We start from the raw sequence: 21,471 nt of genomic DNA on the forward strand, positions 1-21,471 counted from the left end.
ACAGCAGCTTCGACATGAAACTGCAGCAGCCCCCATGTTGCAGAGAGCAGACAGTCTGTCAGCCCCTTCCAGCTGATACACTTGAAATCCCCCACCAGAGGTCTGTCTGGCGGAGGGGCAGCAGGCTGCTACATCACCGTCTCGCAGCCGAGAAGGTGTTGAGGTGGTTATGCGGTACAACACCAGCCCTGGCCTGCCTGGATGATTGCCACTACCGCACAGCAGCTCTCTGCATCTCCCAGCATCCCCTCTGCCGTAGCTGTCATACACAGCCACCTGGGGCTGCCATCTTGACTTGATTTGACGAGGCTGGCTGAGTGGAAGGAGGAGCAGGGGCAGATGGTACTGTTAAACTGGCAGGGGTGACGTGGCTGGCATCGAGCCGGGCATCCCTGCGAGTCTCAGACAGCAGGAAGCCACCTTGACCCAGCCGGGGATGCCAGATCTTAATTCCCATCACCTAAATAGAGACAGAGGGGCCGCGGGCCATGCAGATCCAGAACCCGTGAAGACAGTTGAGACAGCCCGGCCTCCCTGCAGACCCTAGGTCAGTGGCTGACACTCTGCCAAACATCCTATTAGAGATACTTCTGTGTGTCTAAGTTCGGTTTCGGTGCCACTAAATGCAACAACCTGATGTCTCCGAGTTTACTAATGTGATGAAAAGGAAACTGAGAGGAAGAGCAAGAGAGTTGGGAAAAGCTCATGTTGAAAGACCTCAATATGAAAACATTGGAAATGCAATGATTTGTTTGTTGCATGTCACATCCATCTCTCTCGCCCCTATTTCTACACTGTTGAGATATTTCAGTCTGCACCAGGTGGTGAAGCGACAGACAGAGCCATCCATTCAGCTCCCATTACCAAGCCAAGTATTGTGCGTATTGTGCAAATACGCAGGAAGGTCAAGACCACAGCGGTTGTTCTTCCCCTCTGGAGTTCTTCAGGAAATAATGAAAACAGGCCAATAGAGAGGAAAGGAATATCTAATACCTGTCGACCTACTATATGTATTCCCCCATGGCCTTACAGTGACCCAACGCTCCCTTTAGATCATGCTGCGTTTGTTTCCGTTTCCTTTTTCCTCAGGGAGTGCAAGCATAACAGAGCCTTCATGGAGTCAAACAGAAGAACTCATAATATGGATTCATGTGTTGAGCATCTATAGGATTAGTGAAAAAAAGCACAGACGCAAGCGGCCTGAAGCTGCAAGAGGAAGTGTGACGCTGGTGTGTATGAACACACACATGAAAAGCAGAGAATGATCCTCTGCAGTCGGAGTTAGCCAGTCAACAAACTGCGACGGCGAGGAGGGCTATGCCAATGTTTTACTCTCCGCTGACATGACTTAATTAAAGTGCCATAGCCTTTCTTCAACTTCTTCAGATTTAATTGAGTCATTAGCAGGACAGATTTAATTACAGAGCCCAATGGTTTGCATTAAGTCTTCACCTGGAAAACTTGCTAAAATATCAAAAGCTGAGAAAACATGGAGGCGGAGCGATGGACCGGAGGGAGGTTGTTTGTGGATAGTTGCCAAACAAGAACAAATTTAATGTACGCATACATTCATATTCCCTTTCTTTTAAACATCAGGATTAATGACTTGTCTGTTTGGATTTTGAAAAGTTCTCGATAAAGATTCCTCAAAGAAAAAAGAAAATCCCAAAATGTGGGACTGCTTGTAATGTGTGAAGGTTGACTTCCACGGTCTTCAGACGAAACTCCTCATTTCAGAAGATGATGCACAGAGTGAAGTTCAGTGTGTCCAACGTATCCTCAAACAATGCTTCATATAACTCACCAAAACGTATTCCTCATTTGTCTTGCCTTCTACTCAGCAACACGTGTCAACGTGTTACATGCACAGTCTACAGTCTAGAGGACACTACTTGGTTCGGGTGGTGATGGCCTAGTGGTACGCCTTCCAAACAAAACACCAGAAGGTCGTGAGTTCAACACCAGGCTGCCACCAGTGTACCCCTGAGCAAGGCACTTAACCCTGAGCTGCTCCAGGGAGACTGTCCCTGTAGTTAGTTCACTGTAAGTCGCTCTGGATAAGAGCGTCTGCTCAATGACCTGTAATGTAATTTATGGAAATATTTTGTTTTTGGTGAAAATAACTAGAGAAGTTCATTAAGTACCAAAGTTACATGAGTAATAAATCAAATCTGGTTTCCTACGGGACTAAACCTCTCCACTCTTTATACTTCCTGCGTCACAATTGAGCAGAACATACAAATGGATTGTGTGGGACGGACACGTGCAGTGCTTTACTGTTCATAGGTATGAGATCAATCACCGTGTTTATTCACTGTTTGTGTGAGAAAAGCATTTCTGATTCAGTTTTGAAAATAAAAATGATTTTGTTCACTTTGAATGGCAGTGAATTGAATTGTCTGAATGGGAAAGATTGACGCCACTAAATAAGGATTAAAAGACAAAATAAAAAGCACGAGTGCGATTAAAAGCTCTGATGTGGACGGTGATAACGAGAGCAGAGTGTGAGTGTGAGCAGCACACTCATGGTGACATTATGAGAGAAGCTGATCAGCAAAGGGTTCAGTGAGTCTTAAGCTGTGATTGCTAACATCACTTCAGAGTCTTTCAGACATTTGGAGAGAGGCAGGGAGTTAGCACCTCTGAAAGTGATCACTTACTGCAGCCAAGGCTGCGATATGAGGCTCAAATACAGTTTCTGTGAAATGAGCCGGCCATTTTTAAGATTGATATCTGGACCATTTAATGTAGAGCAACAATAATCCAAACACGCTCTACTGGCTTCTGGTGCACGCTTCATTTGATCGCATTTTACATTTTAAATGTTGTCGTGATAACATACAAACTGCAAAAGCACACTTTGAAATGTTTTGTTACTCTGCTGTAGTCCAGAGTATTCTAAATACTGCAATTTAAATTATTATTATTCAGCTATTGATGAACAGTGGCGGGTCGTGCATTTCACACCTCGGCCTTTAGTGATGTCCTACAGTCCTACCTGAATTATTCCCCCTCTTAATACCATCATTATGACGCCATGGCTCTAGAAACTATACATGTAGACAGAACGCAGTATAACCGGGCGTTGCATCACCCTAACAACAGAGTTATATTAATATTTACGAAACACTTAGTTGTAAATAGCATTCCCAGCAGTACAATGTGCAGTGCCTCTCGGAGGCTGTGAGCCGGGGGTACCGCTCGTAGTTAGTGATTTGAAAGTGGTGGACAAACCCTGTGATAGGCTTGCTAGCGTCGGGGTTGGCCGTTCTTCTCATGATGTCTATCTTTTCTTGAAAAGTTTGTCTTGAAAATGGCGTTGTAATGATATCTGCGACCACATCGATCTCTTCTCCTCCTTCAGCCGTTGTGGGTTGAAAACAAACAGCTTGTAAAAATCTACACAAATTAGCTCGTTCAAAGTTTGCTAGCTCTGCATAGCTCTGCCTCTCAATAGTGCGTATCCAATCAAAAGACGTGGACGTGCTGACGTTATCGTACGCCTGCTAGCTGGCCCCGGTGTCACCAACTCGAAATCTGATTGGTTAACGCCACAGTTTTGTCTCCGTTCACTTTAAGCGACAGGCGCCCCCCACTGTTGATTCTGAAGGCCTCAGGGCAGATCTCTTGGACTCTGGCAACACATCATGGCTGAAATATGATCGGATAAAAGCTCTAACATAAAGGCCAGACCTCCAAATCTCCATCTGAGGCTGGAAGCAGCGCAACCAAGAGGAAAGCTATGAAATGAAGAGATTAGACTATGGGGAATAATTTAATACATATTAGTGGAAAAAATATATCAAAATTAAATGTATATTCTGATGATGTTTAGGCCAGCAGAGAAGGCCTTGCTGGCCCTGACGGCCCACCACTGATATATATATATATATATATATATATATATATATATAGTGTTTCCCCTACCATTGTCTTGGCGGGGCGCAGCGCCCATGCCTGAATTTTTCTCTTTTTCAAGAGTGTCCTGGCCCAGACAGGCAGCAGCACAGTTACAGACATTAAACAATCACAACATTAATGAAAACATTTACAGACACAGCGGTCTGCTTCAGTGTCTTTAAGAGTTGCTTTAAGTCTGTTAGAGAGACCGGCTCTCTGAGCTTCAGCTCATTCTGCAGCTGGTTCCAGGCAGCCGGAGCAGCGTAACTAAAAGTCCTTTTCCCAATTTCTGTACGGACTTCTGGGACAGTTAGAAGAAACAAGTCCTCGGAGCGAAGCCGATACGGTCCACTACATTTCCGACAAATGTAGATCCTTAGGTATTGTGGAAGAGCACCAAGAATAGCTTTATAAATAAGGATGTGCAGTGTTTCAGTCTACGGGTGGTCCGGGAAGACCATCCAACACGAGCATATAAGGTGCAGTGGTGCGTCAGGGTTTGAGGTTTGTTATGAATCTCAGTGGTCGACGGTATCCAGAGAGCTGAGGCACTGAGACGATGCATTCATATAGACAACATCTCCATCGTCCAGCACAGAGACGTTGTAGAGACTCATCTCTTTCTGGCCTCCAAAGAAAAACAAGACTTGTTTCTAAAATAAAAACCTAATTTCATTCTTAACTTTTTCAAAAGTTCTAAAATGTGAAGTTTAAAAGAAAGAGAATTGTGTATATATATATATATATATATATATATATATATATATATATATATATATATATATACACATAAATATATATACACACATATATATATATATATACACACAGTATTTATATATATATATACACACACAGTATATATATATACACACAGTATATATATATATATATATATATATATATATATATATATATATATATACACATAGTATATATCACAGCTATCTATTTACAGTATTTATAACACATTGGCGTCTAATAAGGAAAACTTACTAACTAACAGCAAAAGAAAAAGTAAAACCCATAAATATAAACTATACAAAGTTTCCTCTTCCACAGAAACTTCCTGTCCGAGTGTAAAAGGATCAGATGACCAGCAGGGAGCAAATTAAGCAGCGAACGCCATTTTTGTTCTTTTGCCGACTCACTGAGTTCATTTTTAATTAACTACAGCACATGTCTGGGAGACAGTTATCATTCTAGTCAATGAAATGAACAGTTGACGTCAAGTGCAGCAGCTTGTTAACACATCATTATGTAGGTTATAATTAAAATTGCCGCTCTTGCATTTAGAAAATTACACTCACGATTTTGACTTTAAAACAATTAAGTGTTAAAATGATTACGTCCGAGATAGTTTTAATAGATTCCAATTGTTATTCACGAGCAAATTGATTTTTTCCCCCACAATCTGTTGTTGAAGCTGAAATCTATGATTCTGTGAAAGTGTAGAGATGGAAACATTGTGCAGCTCCAGCGCTCCAAACAGCCTTATCAGACTCCCTGGATGCACAGAGAGGAAAAACTTATTTCCTTTTTCACATTATCAAAGTCAGTCTCCTCTATCTGTCTCTGTCACCAGGAAATCAGCCCAGTGCCACACTCTCCCGGCACTGCACATCATCGCTGCATGAGAGGCCGGATGCTCCATCCAAAGGCCAGGCGGTGGAGCCACAGGGCTGGGGAGGAAAGAAAGAACCCCCTCCCGTGGCACAATAAATAGCAATCTGCTCGGCTGAAATCCTCATCCTCTTGTCCAAACACATCTGAGGGTTCCTCGCCAGTGTCGTTTGATTGACAGTGCCTGTGTCGGAGAGCTTGGCGCTGTGTACACCGAATGTCAGGCTCCAGCCAGACAACTGTCTGTCAGTTCACAGGTTGCGAAGTGAGTGGCGAGTGATGTGGGAGGATGGAAGAGGGTGGAAGTGAACGGAGGGGAGGGAGGCCGGAGCAAAGTGTTGCCGAGGGAATCAGAGAACCTCATCTGGCCTCTGGGATTTGGCTGCTGCAGCTTTTAGTCTCAGGCTCTGACAGACACACAGTTAGTTAATACTGTGAGAGTGGAGCACGATCGCACTGCATGATCGACCCCTGCACCACAACTTGAAAGCACTCCAGCATCTCGGCCAAGAGGACGGGGCACCGCAGAGATGCTTCTGCACACCGCCTAAAACCAATCCTTCAGCGAGATGAAAGGAACTATTTTTAGCTGCTCTGTCAGCTCAGGTAAAGAAAATGTTGTCTCGCCTCGATCATTTTTCCCCCCTTTGGATGTTCAACACTCGAGAGATCAAAAGCGACGTCAGGAAAGAGAAGGCAGCGAGGTGAGGATGCAGCAAACTGTCGGTGGGAGGTTTGAACTTGAGGTGGGTAGAGAGAGCTCAGTGTTACAGAAGCTATCGATCTAGTGACGCCAGCTGACATGGAGTCCCTTGAGACTGAATGTCCTGTACTACAGATTAACTGAAGCCATTATTCCCGTGGCTCGCCACGACCCAAAACCGCCCACCGCCGTCGCAGGACCAGCACAGCCGTCATAAAGCATTAGGCTCTGTTGCACGGCTGAGATCATGGATGTAAAGCTTGGCTACTCTCTGGCTCTCTGAATGGGCCTCGAGGTGAAGGTGAATGCCTAATTTCTCTGTCTCTTGCTCTTTTTCCCAGTCGTTATCTACTGCAGCCCATGTCTCACAGTTTCTACTTCTGAATCTTACTTTCTGTCCATCACCCAATTTCCAACTCCCACTCCCGTCCGTCCACCTTTCCTCGGTCTGTTTCTCTCACTGACTGCGATCTCGTATCAAAGTCTGATTTAGTGTCAAATACCCATCTGTCAAACCAGAGGACAGTGCTTGATGGGTAATACTTTACTGTACAATGTGTAATAATCATTATATATTAGTAATGTATCAGCACACATTGTGATGCATGGCTATGAAAGGCCGGGCATTTCAGAGTCGTGCATCACTCCAACATCAATTTGTCGGGACGTTGACTGAGTGTAGCAAGAAAAGTAATTAAGGCTCTTAAGAAACACACACACACACTCAAACACGAGTAATTTAGTCTTAGGTTACCTTAAGTGATTTTGGACCACAAGGAGAAATACTTAAAAACAAATCCGCAGCAGCTTCAAACTGTTTATTTCTTCCATTTATTTGTTTTCTCCAGATCACAATTTATTTGTGTTAATATCTTGAATTAACAAATGTTCTTTTTCAGAGACAGCGAGATCGTTTTCTTGAGATAAGTCATTTGAGATCACGATGTTTCGTAAATTAAACGTAATAGGCCGAGGCCTTTATGTCGGGAGAACAACACTTTGTTATCTAACGAGATGAACTCGTTTGAACTTTCACTGCTGAGTTGATTTACTGTTGGTTTTGGTAAAACAACAAAGTAATTGCTGAGACTTGTGGAGGCTAAAACGTAGCCAGAAACACATGTGGTCATAGAGGTTGTATTGCTCCTGTAAATAACAGTAAGTTGTTTCTTTCACTTTGCTGAGAACAATTGTTTCATATCAAATAGAAAGAATGTCCGAACCTCCAACATAAGTTGTAAAAACACAAACTTATTCATTAACGTCTTCTGGTAAGTAGTTCTTTTAAACACCCATTCAAAACAGAGTAAAATGTGCTTATCATTGCACTTCTGCACAATTTCCCTCGAGTCACAAGGGAAACAATGTAATCTTTAGTATGGTTAGCCAACTTCTGAGATAAATAAATGTCATTCATTAACTTCATGGGCAGACAGGCTATGATCAGATTGGTCAGAGTTGGGTATTTATTGTTGTGTAATTGAGAACAAAACTCAGTTATCAGCCAATTTCCTTTATCTGCAGTTAGCTTCAACAGTCCTGGGAGGGGAGCGCAGCCCGATACTACAACCAGCAGGCCGTTGACCCAAACAGCAACCTCTGCTTCACAGAAGAGCCTTAAACCTGCATCCTCTCTAACATCCAGCAGGGGGCGACGCCACAGGTTGCAAAATGAAGTCTTATTGTATAGAAGTCTATGAGAAAATGAGCCGACATCTCAGCTGATTTATTACCCCAGGAAACATTTTTCTAATGAGTTTATGGTCACAAACACTAGTTTCAAGTCTTCTTCAATACAGCGTGATGTTTATTTAGTAAATTAAGGTCCAATTTAAAGTAAAATAGGCGAGAAAGCAGCGTATGCTATAAGGCCATATGATTGGCAGGTCACTACCATGTTTTTTGCTCCACCCTCTAGTGTCACTGCTGGTTCCAAAAAAACAAGATGGCGACGGCCAAAATGCAAAACTCAAGGCCTTAAAAGTCCACTTCTTATATTTAGTCGAGGAGTAAAGTGCTGGAATCAGATGGTGACTGTCAGAAGTCAAACAGGAAAAACAAGCCTTCCTGTTTGAAAGAACGAGCCACATGCCTGTATGTTGTGTTCAGAGATGATCTCCCTCAGCATCAGTCTAAGAGTTGGACAATATCTATATAGCTCATTCAATAGACAGATACAACCATAACAGACCAGCAGCATGGACTGATGCATTACATTCACTACCAGCGGGTGTCCCAGTGGTCAAGTACTGGCAGATAGTCGGCCGGTGAGCAGCAGAGCGTTTCTTCCTGCACTCCACACAGCCGGCAGATACACCATGCTCCATGACACCACTATCAGAGGGTATGTTTGTGTTTACAGTCAGATTAGCTTCACGAGCACCCGAGCATGACTGTGGAAGGTAAATTTGAACTCAGCATAAATTTATGAACAAGCGGATTCAATTAGAGCTGCTCGTTTGCACATTTGGGAAATAAGCCTCACTATATGCCGCGTCGAATGTGAGTCTTTGCTGTTAAACTGCAGGAGGGGTTTTCATGAAAAAGTCCCTTTTTTCTATATTGGAGAAATCCATTACCCCCCACTCCAGAAAACCAACTGGAGAACCAAACAATCTGCATGATCAACACAGTAGCTGGCACGGCAACAACATGCTCGATGGTCCGTTTACCACACTGAAGAGGGATTTCATGTGGTGCATTGTGGGAGGGGAGGTTTTTATTTTATTTTTAAATGGCGGGGGCGGTCTACTACAAAATTTAATGTTCAATTTAACACACTCAGAAAGCAGGAACGCGACCACACAGAGCAGAGTGGGCAGGAGCCGAGTGTGAACTCTGTTGATTTAAGGGTGGATTCGGCAATGCAAGTGTGTATCCTGCGCCTGCAACATGCCCGTGCTCAGCTTAATAATGCGCGTGTATTATTTGATGGAAAAGAAGGCTTGCTGGAGTGAACAATGTGGGTCTCCAAAGGGTACAACCTGAGTGTAGGAGGATGTCATCCTCCACAGCAAAGCTAAATAATAGCAATCTTATGCTATTCTTTTAAAAGGTTCTACTGATGAAGCTTCCAAACTACCTCACGTCTCTCATTTAAATCAGTACTGAATGCAGTAACTAACTTTAGATATCCCTCGTGTACGCGCTGGTCATTTTAAAGCTTTATTGTCAGATGTTTAATACCTTACTAATGTGTAGTTGTGTTGTTTCTGCTTTGCTGTTCGGGTTCTTGGGAATGTCTTATCTTAATCTCAATGAGATAAATAATAAAATAAAATGAATTGACAGGATGCGGAGAATTGAACAGCTGCTTTCACATCTGTAGTTCGGTTCAGTTGGTCCTGACCAAGGAAAGACCAAAGATAAAATCGTTGCATTTTAGTTCTGGTCGGGTCACACTCACGTCCTACACACCAAGAGGAGTAAACATGAAGTTATACGGACTGAAAGGTAACTCACTGATTGGACTGTTTTGGTAATCGTCTTCCTGCATCATCAGAAGACCAGATTATAGAACAAAACCTCACGAAGATGGTCACAAAATACAAATACTTTGAAATTGAAATAGACACTAAACCTCTGAGGACTGTGCAACTTCAAAAATCAGGAAATTGCAGCAGAGAATCTACTTTTTACGTCACTGTCAGATGTCTTGAGTGCTTCAGGGAGTTCTGTCTTTGTGTCTTATCTGTGTGCAACATGAGCGAACAGGACCGAGCCGGGCTGCAACCGCAAATCATTGGCGCTGACTAATAAACATCCACCAGCCTTTGTTCAACAAACTCACCCTACAAAAACTGGAAAGACATTTACAGGATATGACCGTCCCCTTCACACCAATTACATTCACAGCAGCAACCTGGCCCTGGGAAACTGACTTCTACAAAATACAAACCAAAGAAGAAGAACTCTGTTATTCCTCAAGCAACAAGCCTGTAGAACATGCAGCTTAATCAACAGGGCCTTCATGGTGTCCTCATGTCTGCAGCACTGGGACAAACTAATGTCCCCGTGTGGGACACTGAATCAGGGCATCATCAGGACCCACGTGGGGAAATGTACTCGCTGTAATATGTAACATATAATGTTCTGATGTGTGTATTTATGTTTGTTGGTGTCACAAATCACTTACGAAGACATTATTACGAGCATAATTAGACGGCAGATGGGCCGCATGTTCTGAATGATGACTAATAGAGACGGTAATATTCTGTGGAATGGCTGTAACACACTTTTTAATGAATTTAATGAAGTAACAAAGTACACGGAGTCGGACACAAGCAGGGCAGTTTTAACAGCTTTTGGCCTATAAAGCAGGAAAACACACTTGCTTACCAAATGATTTGGATAAATAGTTGATATACAGAACATGGCTTTATACACATCAATTATAAGATCACTTCCTGAACAGATTTCACGATCAGCAGATGGATTTGTTAGTTGTTTAGCTTCTACCCTCATAAAGTCTTGTGGATGGTCCGTTTGCTTTCACACCGCCAACACTTGGAAGCGGACTCTGCTTGTTGGGCTGAATAGTTATTTTAATGTATTCTGTATTGCTATATAATTTCAGAAATCCAAACACAGATGGAAATGTTTTCCTCTTGGGAGAAGTTGATGCATTTTAATGACATTCCTCAGCTTTTTCAGTTCCCTTTAATGGCATCAATGAGTTCCACTGATACATTTTGATTTCAGAGACATAATGTGTGATATGTATCAGACAAAGATCACAGCTTTAAACTGCTAAAACTAAACTTAGGTTTGGCTTTAAAGCTCTACATGTCTCTTATCATGAAGTGACACAACAAGACTGCGTTCACATCTACAGTCAGACATTGTAAATGAAAATAAACTCTCCAAAATCCACAGTGACAGATTGAGACAGCTCCAGTAATTGCAGGTGCATTAATAAAAGATCTGTAGCTGTCAATTTTTCTTTAGTTTTTTTACCAGAGAAGTTTAGTAATTTTTCCCAAAAAAGACGAGATCAGCATCAGCTGTTTCTTAACAGCGCCCTGCTTCATATTCATACTTCTACACTCACCCCAAGAGCTGCTCAGTACAGCCGAGTGTCTCTAATGAAACACTTGCGTAAGTTGCGGGAGAATCTGTCTCATTACTTCCTCACAGCTTTCACCAGTTTGTCTGGGTTTCAAAATGGCAAATCTCCAGAATGCTTACAGTTAACTTTTCTAATTACGGGGTTATCACCAACATTTAGTGTTATCAGCTAGAGAAAGATTTCTTGCCTTTGAGACCCAGTAAATGGAATCATTTGATACACACCTAGCAATTGAGCATCATGGCTGCGAGACTCAAAACGGTGTCAAATGCAGTCCCTTCATCGGCCAATGAGTGGAGGCAGCGCTAAACTCGGTGAAGATGACCTCCGGCATTACGCTGGACCTTTCATGCCGTCTCTGCGTTGGTTGCAGCCAACTGCCTCGAATGTGAATGTAAGATGCTCGACACAGACAGTATATCAGGGTTTAGCATTCATTTACACCTTTGAGATCACAGCTCTATTTTTATGTGCCGGTGGAAGCGCGAGGCGGAACACTACAGAGACCGCAGGTGTCACCTGGATAAGCGTTTCATCTCCCAGTCAGCCACTGCCTGAAGTGAGCAGGCTACCTGAGGACCTGAAGGAGTAACTCTACCAAAAAGACACCGAGGCGGAGGGAGAAAAGGACGACTATTTTCAAGGATTGCCGAAGAGAATTTTAAAGCGTCGACAAGGTAAACAGAGAATAACTAGACTTCTAATTAAAGGTAGTCTCAGGCTAGCTGACCCGAGTATGAAAGTGACATTTAGGTGAATAAGAAAAGAAAAAAAAAGAACCCGTAGCCGGGAAGATTTAATGAGAGAGTGTCTCCACCTCCTTCTCCCTGTGGGGAGTGACCTTTCCGACTCCCTGGTGACAACGTTCCCTCCAGATTTATTGGGCTTCTCCCTCAGCTGCACTGGAATAAAGGGAAGGGTTGCCTCACCACCCAGACGTTGACCTTTAATTTGACACAGGCGGGGACAAGCACGGTGCACGACGACTCGCCAGCCAGCAGCATCAAATAAAAAACTGGGCCCAGTCGTGGCAGGAGTTAGTTGAAAGCCCAAGACTGTGTAGTGGCGCCTTGGTTGATTGACTTCATTTCCACCTGCTACTCTGAGTGCAAGTTAAATGTGTGTGAAGTAGTATAGTCATAGTAGGAGATCAAAAACACTGGATACTCACACCGATGCACAAGGAGAGATCAAAGGAAGCAGACAAACAGGAAGTGATTGTTGGAATGTCTCCACCCCGTCTCTCTCTTATTTTGGGGAAATATGCTTATTGTCTTTCTTGAAGGGCATTAGATGAGAAGATATCACTTTCATGCCTGTATGCTAAACATGGAGCAGCTAGTTAGCTTAGCTTAAAGGGGGAAACAGTGATGCAAAAACACCCCAACCAGCCATCTTTGGTGAGACAAGACTCCAGAAAGTCTCAGTGTACTCTTTACCAACAGCACTACTTCTACTGTGTTTCATATCTTCATAAATTATTTTTCCAGAAACAATATGGGGGTTGTCTCGTAATCAGGTCATATTCGGTATTTCTTTCAGGTCCGATCAGCAAGCAGGCCATGACTCCCAGTAAAGTGAGTTTGGCTTTGTCGAGGGTCAATGCTCAAGTACACAGTTCAAACTTGTGAATGCATGTCCTCCCCCAGAACCTCAGTAAAAACGCTGCATTTCAAAGTGCTGGTGCAACAATCCTGCATCGTGCAATCAGTTTTCAATGGCACGCCTCCTCCGCCTGAGCAAGCGAGCAAAGCAAGGTCACATCACCACATCGCAGACGCTTGTAACGAGCGCGGGAGAGACCGAAGCGGAGCAGGCCACAATGAGCAATAAACAATAATGATTTAATCATCATGAAGCTAATCCAGTACAGTCCCATTGTCATGCTGAGATAACACAATTAATTCTCCATCGGCATAGAGGGCATGCAGGAGGTGCAGCACAAAGCCTTCAGAGGCACCAAGAACTTTGTGAAGGAGATCAAAGCTTCCAAACATTCAGGATTATCTGAAGACGTGTTAAAAGGCTTTTTTATTTCAACCATCACATTCAGCAGGTGAGAGTAAAGCTCCTATAAAATGCTGCCGACAATCAATGTCTGACACAATGAGACGGACAAATGATCTCTGGCTACTGAACATGTGCACAAACATTCTGACATGGGAACTCTCGCAGGAACACTCTCATAAATACTCGTCTCTGTTACGGATTCATTTAACACAATAGTGAGTCTGGCTGATTTATCCTTTCCATTATCTAAGTTAACAGCAATATTTATGTATTTGCTAAGTGACTAAAAGCCATTTGTTAATGTCTATTGAATCACCCCAATGATAAAACATTGTAATTTAGTAGCATGAGCTTTTTTCATTAAAGTTTTGAGCCCACTAAATAGAGGGTGGGAAAACACAACTATTACTTTTAATCAAAAAATGATAAACAGCCACATTAATGATGTTTTACACCTACTCAATTACACTAACATGAGACAACTCTGCTGTTCTGAAGCCTTCACCTGGACCTGGCCACAGCAGTGAGTCCAGAGCCTGTGATATTACAACCATTAGAACTTATAACCGCCATGTGCTTCTGTCTACAGAACATGTTCTTTATATCGTGCTGCAGGGATGATGCAGTGTGAAGGCCAACCAAGGAGCTAGCATCACACTAGTTCTCTCGACCAAAAGCTAAAGGGAATGTCCTGTTGGGTTTTATGATTATTGCAGAAAATAAGCTCTGTGGCAATCAAGTGTTTATCAAACTTACTGTATCAGTTTTCTATAATCTTTACAAATAAACTAAACTTTTTAGATTCATGAAGCGTAACTGTAAATGTACTACTCCACGGTCACATGACTTCACGTCACTAAAGGCGACTCGTCTTCGGCGTGATGACGTTTAGTGTCCGCTTGATAGAAACCATCTCTGCACTGGTACAAACTCATCTACACATCTATGCTTGGACTGCTGCCATCTACACATCACACAGTACAGCTGTGGGCTACGATCTCAGAACTACATCACTCGGTCCGTCCCCTCAATTCACACGGAACTAAATTAGTTCGCAGGAACTAAACTGTCCAACTTGATACCCCGAGGAGATTTTAAAAAATGTGGCGAAATCATGTGTCGGTGTTTGTTCTTGTAATACCTAATTCTACACACTTTACATTTTCAATGACGATTATTTTATGATGTTTCATTTGACTGTTGCCTCTGTGTTTAGTGTCTGTCTGTCACTTCTCTGGTGCTGTTCCCATCTGATCAGGTCTCTCTTGAGAATGACACAAAACGTATTGATTTCTAGACGAGGGAACCGGAAGTGCAATAATGCTTTTTGAGTTGTAGAACTCCTGCAGCTCTCTGTTGGTTCTTTGAAGTAAATATAGAGCATGCAGCTCTATAAGCTCAACTACAAACCACATTACAAATCATCCATTGCATCAGCAATCAGTAAAAGTGACTTTCATGTTATGTTATAGCAGACACATGTCTCCTCCTCCAGACAAACTTCTACAAGCAGCCTGTTCCCATGAAGCCTGCAGATAACAAAGAGCTGTACCTGCAAAGACATTTTATTTTGTTTTGCGGTGAGAAAGATGTTAAACTACCAAGGGAACCAAACCTTGTCATCTGGTAGCTGTAAATAAAATATGGAGTTCAGCTAAGACAGCCTGACGTCTCGGCAGCCAGAGATGTATCTGTGGTCTTAGTGGCGCTGAGTGTGGTCATTTTGTACAAAGACTGTGCAAAACATTACTGATGGTTCCTATAATGTCCCTTTATGGTACTTAAGAGGTTCAAGCCTGTTTTATCAGTTTCTGCAGCCACAACAATTGTTGAGATGGGATTTGCTGCTGAGTCACTGGCACCACTGAGACGAACACGGTAATATGTTTATTTGAGGAGTCGTCTATTTAAAGACGAAAACCCTACAGAAATATTTTAAAATTGCTCGACTAGAAGAACGTTTTCACCTTAATATTAATAAATTGACTAATTTCCACCTATGGGTTCAGTTAGTAAATGCATATGCACAAAAGTAGAAGAGAAGTTGAAGAAGCTGCAGAGATGTGTGTGTATATATATATATATATATATATATATATATATATATATATATATATATAATATATATATATATATATATATATATATATATATATATATATATATATACATACACACACACACACATACATATACACACACATATACACACACATATACACACACGACTTGGATATTAACTTAGGAAAAAAACTGCATAAACATTTCAATAGGTTTTACTTATTTAGACGATTTTATTATGTCTTAGAACTTTATGTAAGTAATAACACCACCAGACATGAATAATACAAATATCCATCATTTACTTGTATAACTCATTTTGATATTGCTTTATGTTCACATCAGGAAATATATTTTCTGGGCCACAGAGTTCCTACCGCTGATATTGCATGGATCTTCCACTGAAATCCTCGCAACCTCTCAGTGACATCAAGACTTTGGTGCTCTATGGGCGCATTGAGAAGCCAACATCTAGTCCGTTTTAATCAAACTCTGGTGCGCTTTGTTTGGGCCGCTGTTAACGCAGTAATCGCACTCTGGTGCGGACCGAAACAACCGGTCCGAGAGCGCTTCAGAGAGGTGGCACCAAACTTTTTCTGTAACGACCTCGGACACGGGGAAGGAAGACAAAATTGCCCGACACCAGAGACAGATGTAAAGTGTAAAATAAAATACTTTACTCGCAAAAAGGTTAGCACAAACTCACAACGCTCACAAGGAGGATACACCAAGAATACTGCAGGTGGAAACAATCAGGGGCGGGGCATATGCTGACGATGGCGGGAAAACACACAAAGACAGGAAGTAAAGGGATCTGGAATGAGGGACAAGAGGTAGGTACAAAATAAAACAGGAAGTGACATGACAGACAGTGACTGAATGTAAGACTAAAACATGAAAACTTTAACAAACTCGACGAGACATGACTGTTTCAGAGCAAACCCTGGTACAGTAAAACATAATCCGACCCTATCGCAGGAAGTGAACCACAACGCAGGATGACGATCTGCCTGTGTTGGGATGGACTCAGGTAAAGGACAGGTGACATGAGTGGGAGAGGACCGGCTTGCTGCTCGACATCTGGGCTGAAGAGAACATATGCAAAACACTGGAGGAGAAGGGATTTACGTTCTGCTCGATTAGTGCACTTTCTTGCCCTGCTTCTTCGTACACGCCCGACAGGAAATGTATTTTCTTGATGTGGTCCGCTTTAATTTGTGAACTGTGAAACCGATCCAGACTAAATAGAAATGCTAAGCAAAAAAGTATAAATGTGACTGCGAGCCAATCAGACTCCGGCTTGTGAACGAACACAATGTCACTATGTAGAACAGTCTATGCCCTGTGAACCTTTACTGGCGTTGTGCAGGGGTGGAGATGAGCCTGTGGGGTTGTATACGGGTCCTCTGAGTCTCTTTATGAGGTGACTGTGGGACACAGAGACGGTCACAGACCAAAGAACACAAGATACCTCCTTGTGTGACTCGGACTACCGGCTGCTTGTAGTAACTGTGTAAATCTCTCACCAGCTCGCAGTTAATAAAACAGTTTGTTGATTTCCTGTATGCATCTTGCAAACACATTTGAGTGTTGCTCAAATATTTTTGTCATGAGTGTATGTTACACAGATTAAATACTTGAGAGCTGTTTTGCCATGCACTGTGTATATTTACCTTTATGTCATTAAGCTGGTACTCTCATCTGAGGCTCGTCTTGCTGAAGGATCAGACAACATATTGTCTGATGCACGTATTCAATCTCTTCATGCACCAACATCCTGCTTTTCACAATGCAGTACTCCCTCGGGACTGTAATTAGCTTTATTTTGGGCTCAGATAAAATAAAGTGCGCCCATAGAGGTCACTTCATAATTACAGCACTGATGCTTTGACAAGAGCCGTTAGGAAAATAAACAAGGGTACAAAAAAGGATATTAAATATAGGAGTTCATGAACCAGGCAGATGTTTTCGTCAGAATCTCCGGGCTGGAAGAGTTTGTAAGCTGTATTGTACTTGTGTTCGACGCATCGTTCTGGTTTCTTCTACACGTCTGAAGAGTCGATGTAAACGCTTTACTTGGTTTAGGTTCATATGACCAGACACCATCACATCCACGGCAGATATCACTTGATGTTTCACTCATCAGCAGGATGATGCACGTTATTAACTTATTAACATTATTTGCACGATATACACAGCTGATGTTTTCATGTATGGAGCTGAAAACATCAGCTGTGTATATCGTGCAAATAATGTTAATAAGTTAATAACGTGCATCATCCTGCTTCAACATGACAGCCCTGCTTCTGCGTAGTTACGGTTGCTAACCTATGATTGGACAATAGCTGTACAAACCAGCCTCCTGGGTTACGTTTGTTTTTGACATTTCGCAAATACGTTTCTTATCAAAGTCCGCAGAAGTCCAGAGAGACGAGTTGAGGTGGACGGACGGTTTAAACCAGGGATGGGGAACCTCCGGCCTCCGGGCCGTATACGGCCTGCGAGACCTTTTGATCCGGCCCTCGAGGTAATTCTTAAACACACGCAAAGAAATCCACTAGAAAAAAAAACTAGACAGCATTAGACGGGCGACTGACTGTTTTTCCTGGCCAAGGTCAGGGTTGTTGAACACAACACGAGAGGAACGTGTCATCACGTGGTCATGTCATGTCAAAAAACTTCGATATTAAACGAGACGGTCATTAACATCAGTGAACGCAGCATGGCGAGTGTAAACAAGAGAAAGGTGGATGTGGAATGTCGCACTTTCCAGAAGAAACTGACGCACGATGATTTCTGTGTGGAAGTAAAAGGCCAGTGTGTCTAGTTTGATAAAGTTAACGCTCTTCGGTGGAGTTTGGCCCAACAAGCAGCTCTCTGCAGAGCGGAACATACAAACATGGACAGATAGAGAGGTAGACCCCCACACCAAGAACAGACTGTTGCACCACTGCTGTGCAGTTATCACTGCCATGTGCAATACTCACTTTATTTATATCACTTGGTACTTATATTATGTTTTATTATATTTAATGATTGTTTACTGCCTTTTTACTTCATAAGTTCTTCTGCTGTGACGAGATACATTTCCCCGTTGTGGGACTAATAAAGGATTTATAATAAAACAAAGATACAGGATACAAACGTTGATTGTTTGCATTTAGCATAAAGAAAGGTGAAATGAACGGGCTGTGCAGAGGTTATGAGTTCAATAATTAGTACGGCCCTTGAGATGAAAAAGGTTCCCCCCCCTGGTTTGAACAAACATCGGACTTTCACCCAAGAGATTCTTGTTATTTTAACAACAAAATAAATGCACTTATTGAAAGCCGACCCATCATCTTTCTTCTATATCTAACCAAGTAGTTTTGTTGCATTTATTTGCTATTCACAAAATGAACCACACGTTTAAAACTGCGACCAGGATCCACGAGAACATACGTTTCCCTGGGAACATAATTGAGCATGCAGTTTAGCTGCTCGGGAGGTTTGTAGGCGACATGGTTGTATATGTGTAATGATGCATGTGTTACAACTGAGAAGGAGAATATTAAAGAGTAACTGATGTCGTAAGCTTCAGCGTGTCCGTCTGATGCACAATGTGTTGTCCCGAACACGTGCAGAGGAGCCACCAGTTGAGCAGACCTGTCTGACACAGACATCAATGAGGTCGGCCTTCTGAGGCTAAGCTTAGGCATAATAATTAATCTTCCTTGACATCATCATCCTCCGTGTCACCTAGCAACAGTCCATCTGCATTAATGAGACCACAAAAGAAGCCCGTGATGGACCGTCTGGTGGGGGCCTCCATGTGGGGGGAGCGTGGTGAACTTGATTTATCTTTTCTATTTGTAGAACAGCATTCATCACATTCTCTACACTGAATCTAAAGAGACTTTCAGAAAGTATGAGAACTTTGAAAAGGAAAGAAAGCATGAATTAATAGTTTGCATGATGACGATGGCTCTTACGTCACAGGTGAGAACAAAGGAAGCTTCATGATCCTCACAACTACTTCATATCTTCTACACATTTTGGATCATTTACCGTCCCGACCACTGCACAGCAATTATGTTTGGTGAGCGGGAGGGAGGAAGAGGTGACAAGGTTACAATCATTTATTTGTTTTCAGTCTTGTGATAGTAAATCCATCTTCTGGAGAGACAATTAAAGAGAAGGGGGATTTAAATAACTTCCATTAAATGTTGATGAGCTCTACCAATCAGCTAACTAGATAAAGAGACACGTAACACACACACACACACACACACACACACACACACACACACACACACACACACACACACACACACACACAAACACACACACACACACACACACAGCAAAGTGCACAGATTCGAGCCGAACAGCAGTCATCGGCAGAAGAAAAGAGAGACCAAACTGCCTCTCAACTGACAACTGGAAATTGCAAATGGCAATGTGTTCAGGTAAAGGACTGTGACTGAGTTCCTCACCGTGTTTACTCCTGGAAAATTGAGGAATAACAGGTTGTCATACTGTGACACATCAGCCTTTGTTAAAGAAATTACTTTGCTCTCCACACAGCTCTCTGATGCTTGGCCTCCTGGACAAATTGTCCATTTGGGAAGTGCAGTCTAAATCGAACTGCGTCTTTGGCATGTTGCTGTACCGAAGCACAAAGAACCGGGGCAGATAGGAATCCAATTATCCGAGGCAAATAATGGATGTCTCATTTAAGATTTGCAGGCTATTGCGACAGTAATGGGAGCGCAACAGTTTTTCTGAAGCCAGTCTGCATCATCTTCTGCTTAACACCAACTCATCTTTAGCCATATGCTACAAGCAGTCAAGCATTACAGATCAGAACAAATCTATTGAAGGCCCGGGAAACATGGCTGTCAAAGATAGAATATTTACTCACATGTGGCGTAGGTGTGGGTTCTGAGCGAACGCTCGCGCCTGGATCACCCTCAGGTTGCAATTCATGATAGTTCTGAAATTAAAAATAAGATGAAATACAGATGAAACTGTGAAGAAAGCATCTAAACAAAGACATGTTCTTCTTCTTCACGTGGGCACCACAGTGATATGCTCATCATGCATCAAGAACATTTTCATCCCCCCCCACATCTTCCTTCCTTATTACTGCTGCATGTCGACTCACGCTCCTCATCAACGTGGTTGTTCCCTTGTTTTGGTCCTTTTAGAGATTTATTTGACCGTCGTGTGTCCAACTGTTTCATTTGGTCTTTCCTCCTCTCATTTGAATAAAACCTGTTTTTAATGCACAACATGGTGGTCTCAAAGTGCAGTTAAAGATGTGTGAACACCATTTAGTCTCTGCTGCAGCAGTCCACTGGAACAAGTCTATATCTATTCCAATTACATCCACTTCAATCTGCATATGTGCACCCTGCGGAGCTGGCACTGAAATGGAAATTCACTATGTACCACCATTTGATGAAATATTTGTGATCTTGTGCATCTTTACTGTAAAGAAAGTGAACCCTCTGATGAGAGCATGCTTTCTAACACATGTACACATTGTGGGAACTTGCATGGAGCGAAATAACTGTGAAATTACACTAATCCTCACTTCGATGGGGACCTCGTGGAATCCTCTCAAGGAGTCCTGCAATTCCCAGCGACCCAGTTTGGGAGCCTCTGTTCTGGGCTACAGTGGTAATGACTTCTAATGGTGTAATCACAGAAGTCTCTAAAGGAAGTCATTGACATCATCAGTGAGCGCCTCATATCGCAGTGTGCTGATTACACCCAGCTGTTGGTGCCAATTACCTTGTAGAAATCTGATCACACCTCGCTGCTGTTTCACTTGCATTGCATTGTTTCATCACCCAGAAGTCTCCAAAGTGGCTCTGAGACCTCCAAGGGTCCTTCAGAGGCTTTTTGGAGCCCTTGGAAACCTTCCCATGTGTTCCCCGGAATATTACCAACAATAAGTTGGCTATTATTTCACTCCATAGAAATTAGCACAGCAACGTACATGGATGACTGTTGTTCTGGTTATTATCCTCCCGGCAGTAATGACAATTATATCGAACACAATCATCTGTTCGCAGCAGGGATGTGATGCTCGATACGTTTAATGGGACTTAAACACATT

At 42.6% G+C, this 21,471-nt stretch overlaps 1 protein-coding gene across 5 annotated transcripts in view; it reads right to left on the minus strand.

Annotated features, from left to right (window-relative positions):
• ntrk3b (neurotrophic tyrosine kinase, receptor, type 3b) overlaps positions 1 to 21,471 on the minus strand; it is a 179,374-nt gene that overhangs the window by 126,506 nt on the left and 31,397 nt on the right. For all 5 annotated transcript variants that reach the window (XM_029428460.1, XM_029428457.1, XM_029428452.1 and 2 more), the window contains exon 3: positions 20,269 to 20,340. In XM_029428460.1, coding sequence (XP_029284320.1) covers positions 20,269 to 20,340 — 72 coding nt within the window. The remainder of the gene's footprint in view (positions 1 to 20,268; positions 20,341 to 21,471) is intronic.

This window comes from Cottoperca gobio, chromosome 3 (assembly GCF_900634415.1).
Source record: "Cottoperca gobio chromosome 3, fCotGob3.1, whole genome shotgun sequence".
Classification (NCBI taxonomy): Eukaryota; Metazoa; Chordata; class Actinopteri; order Perciformes; family Bovichtidae; genus Cottoperca; species Cottoperca gobio.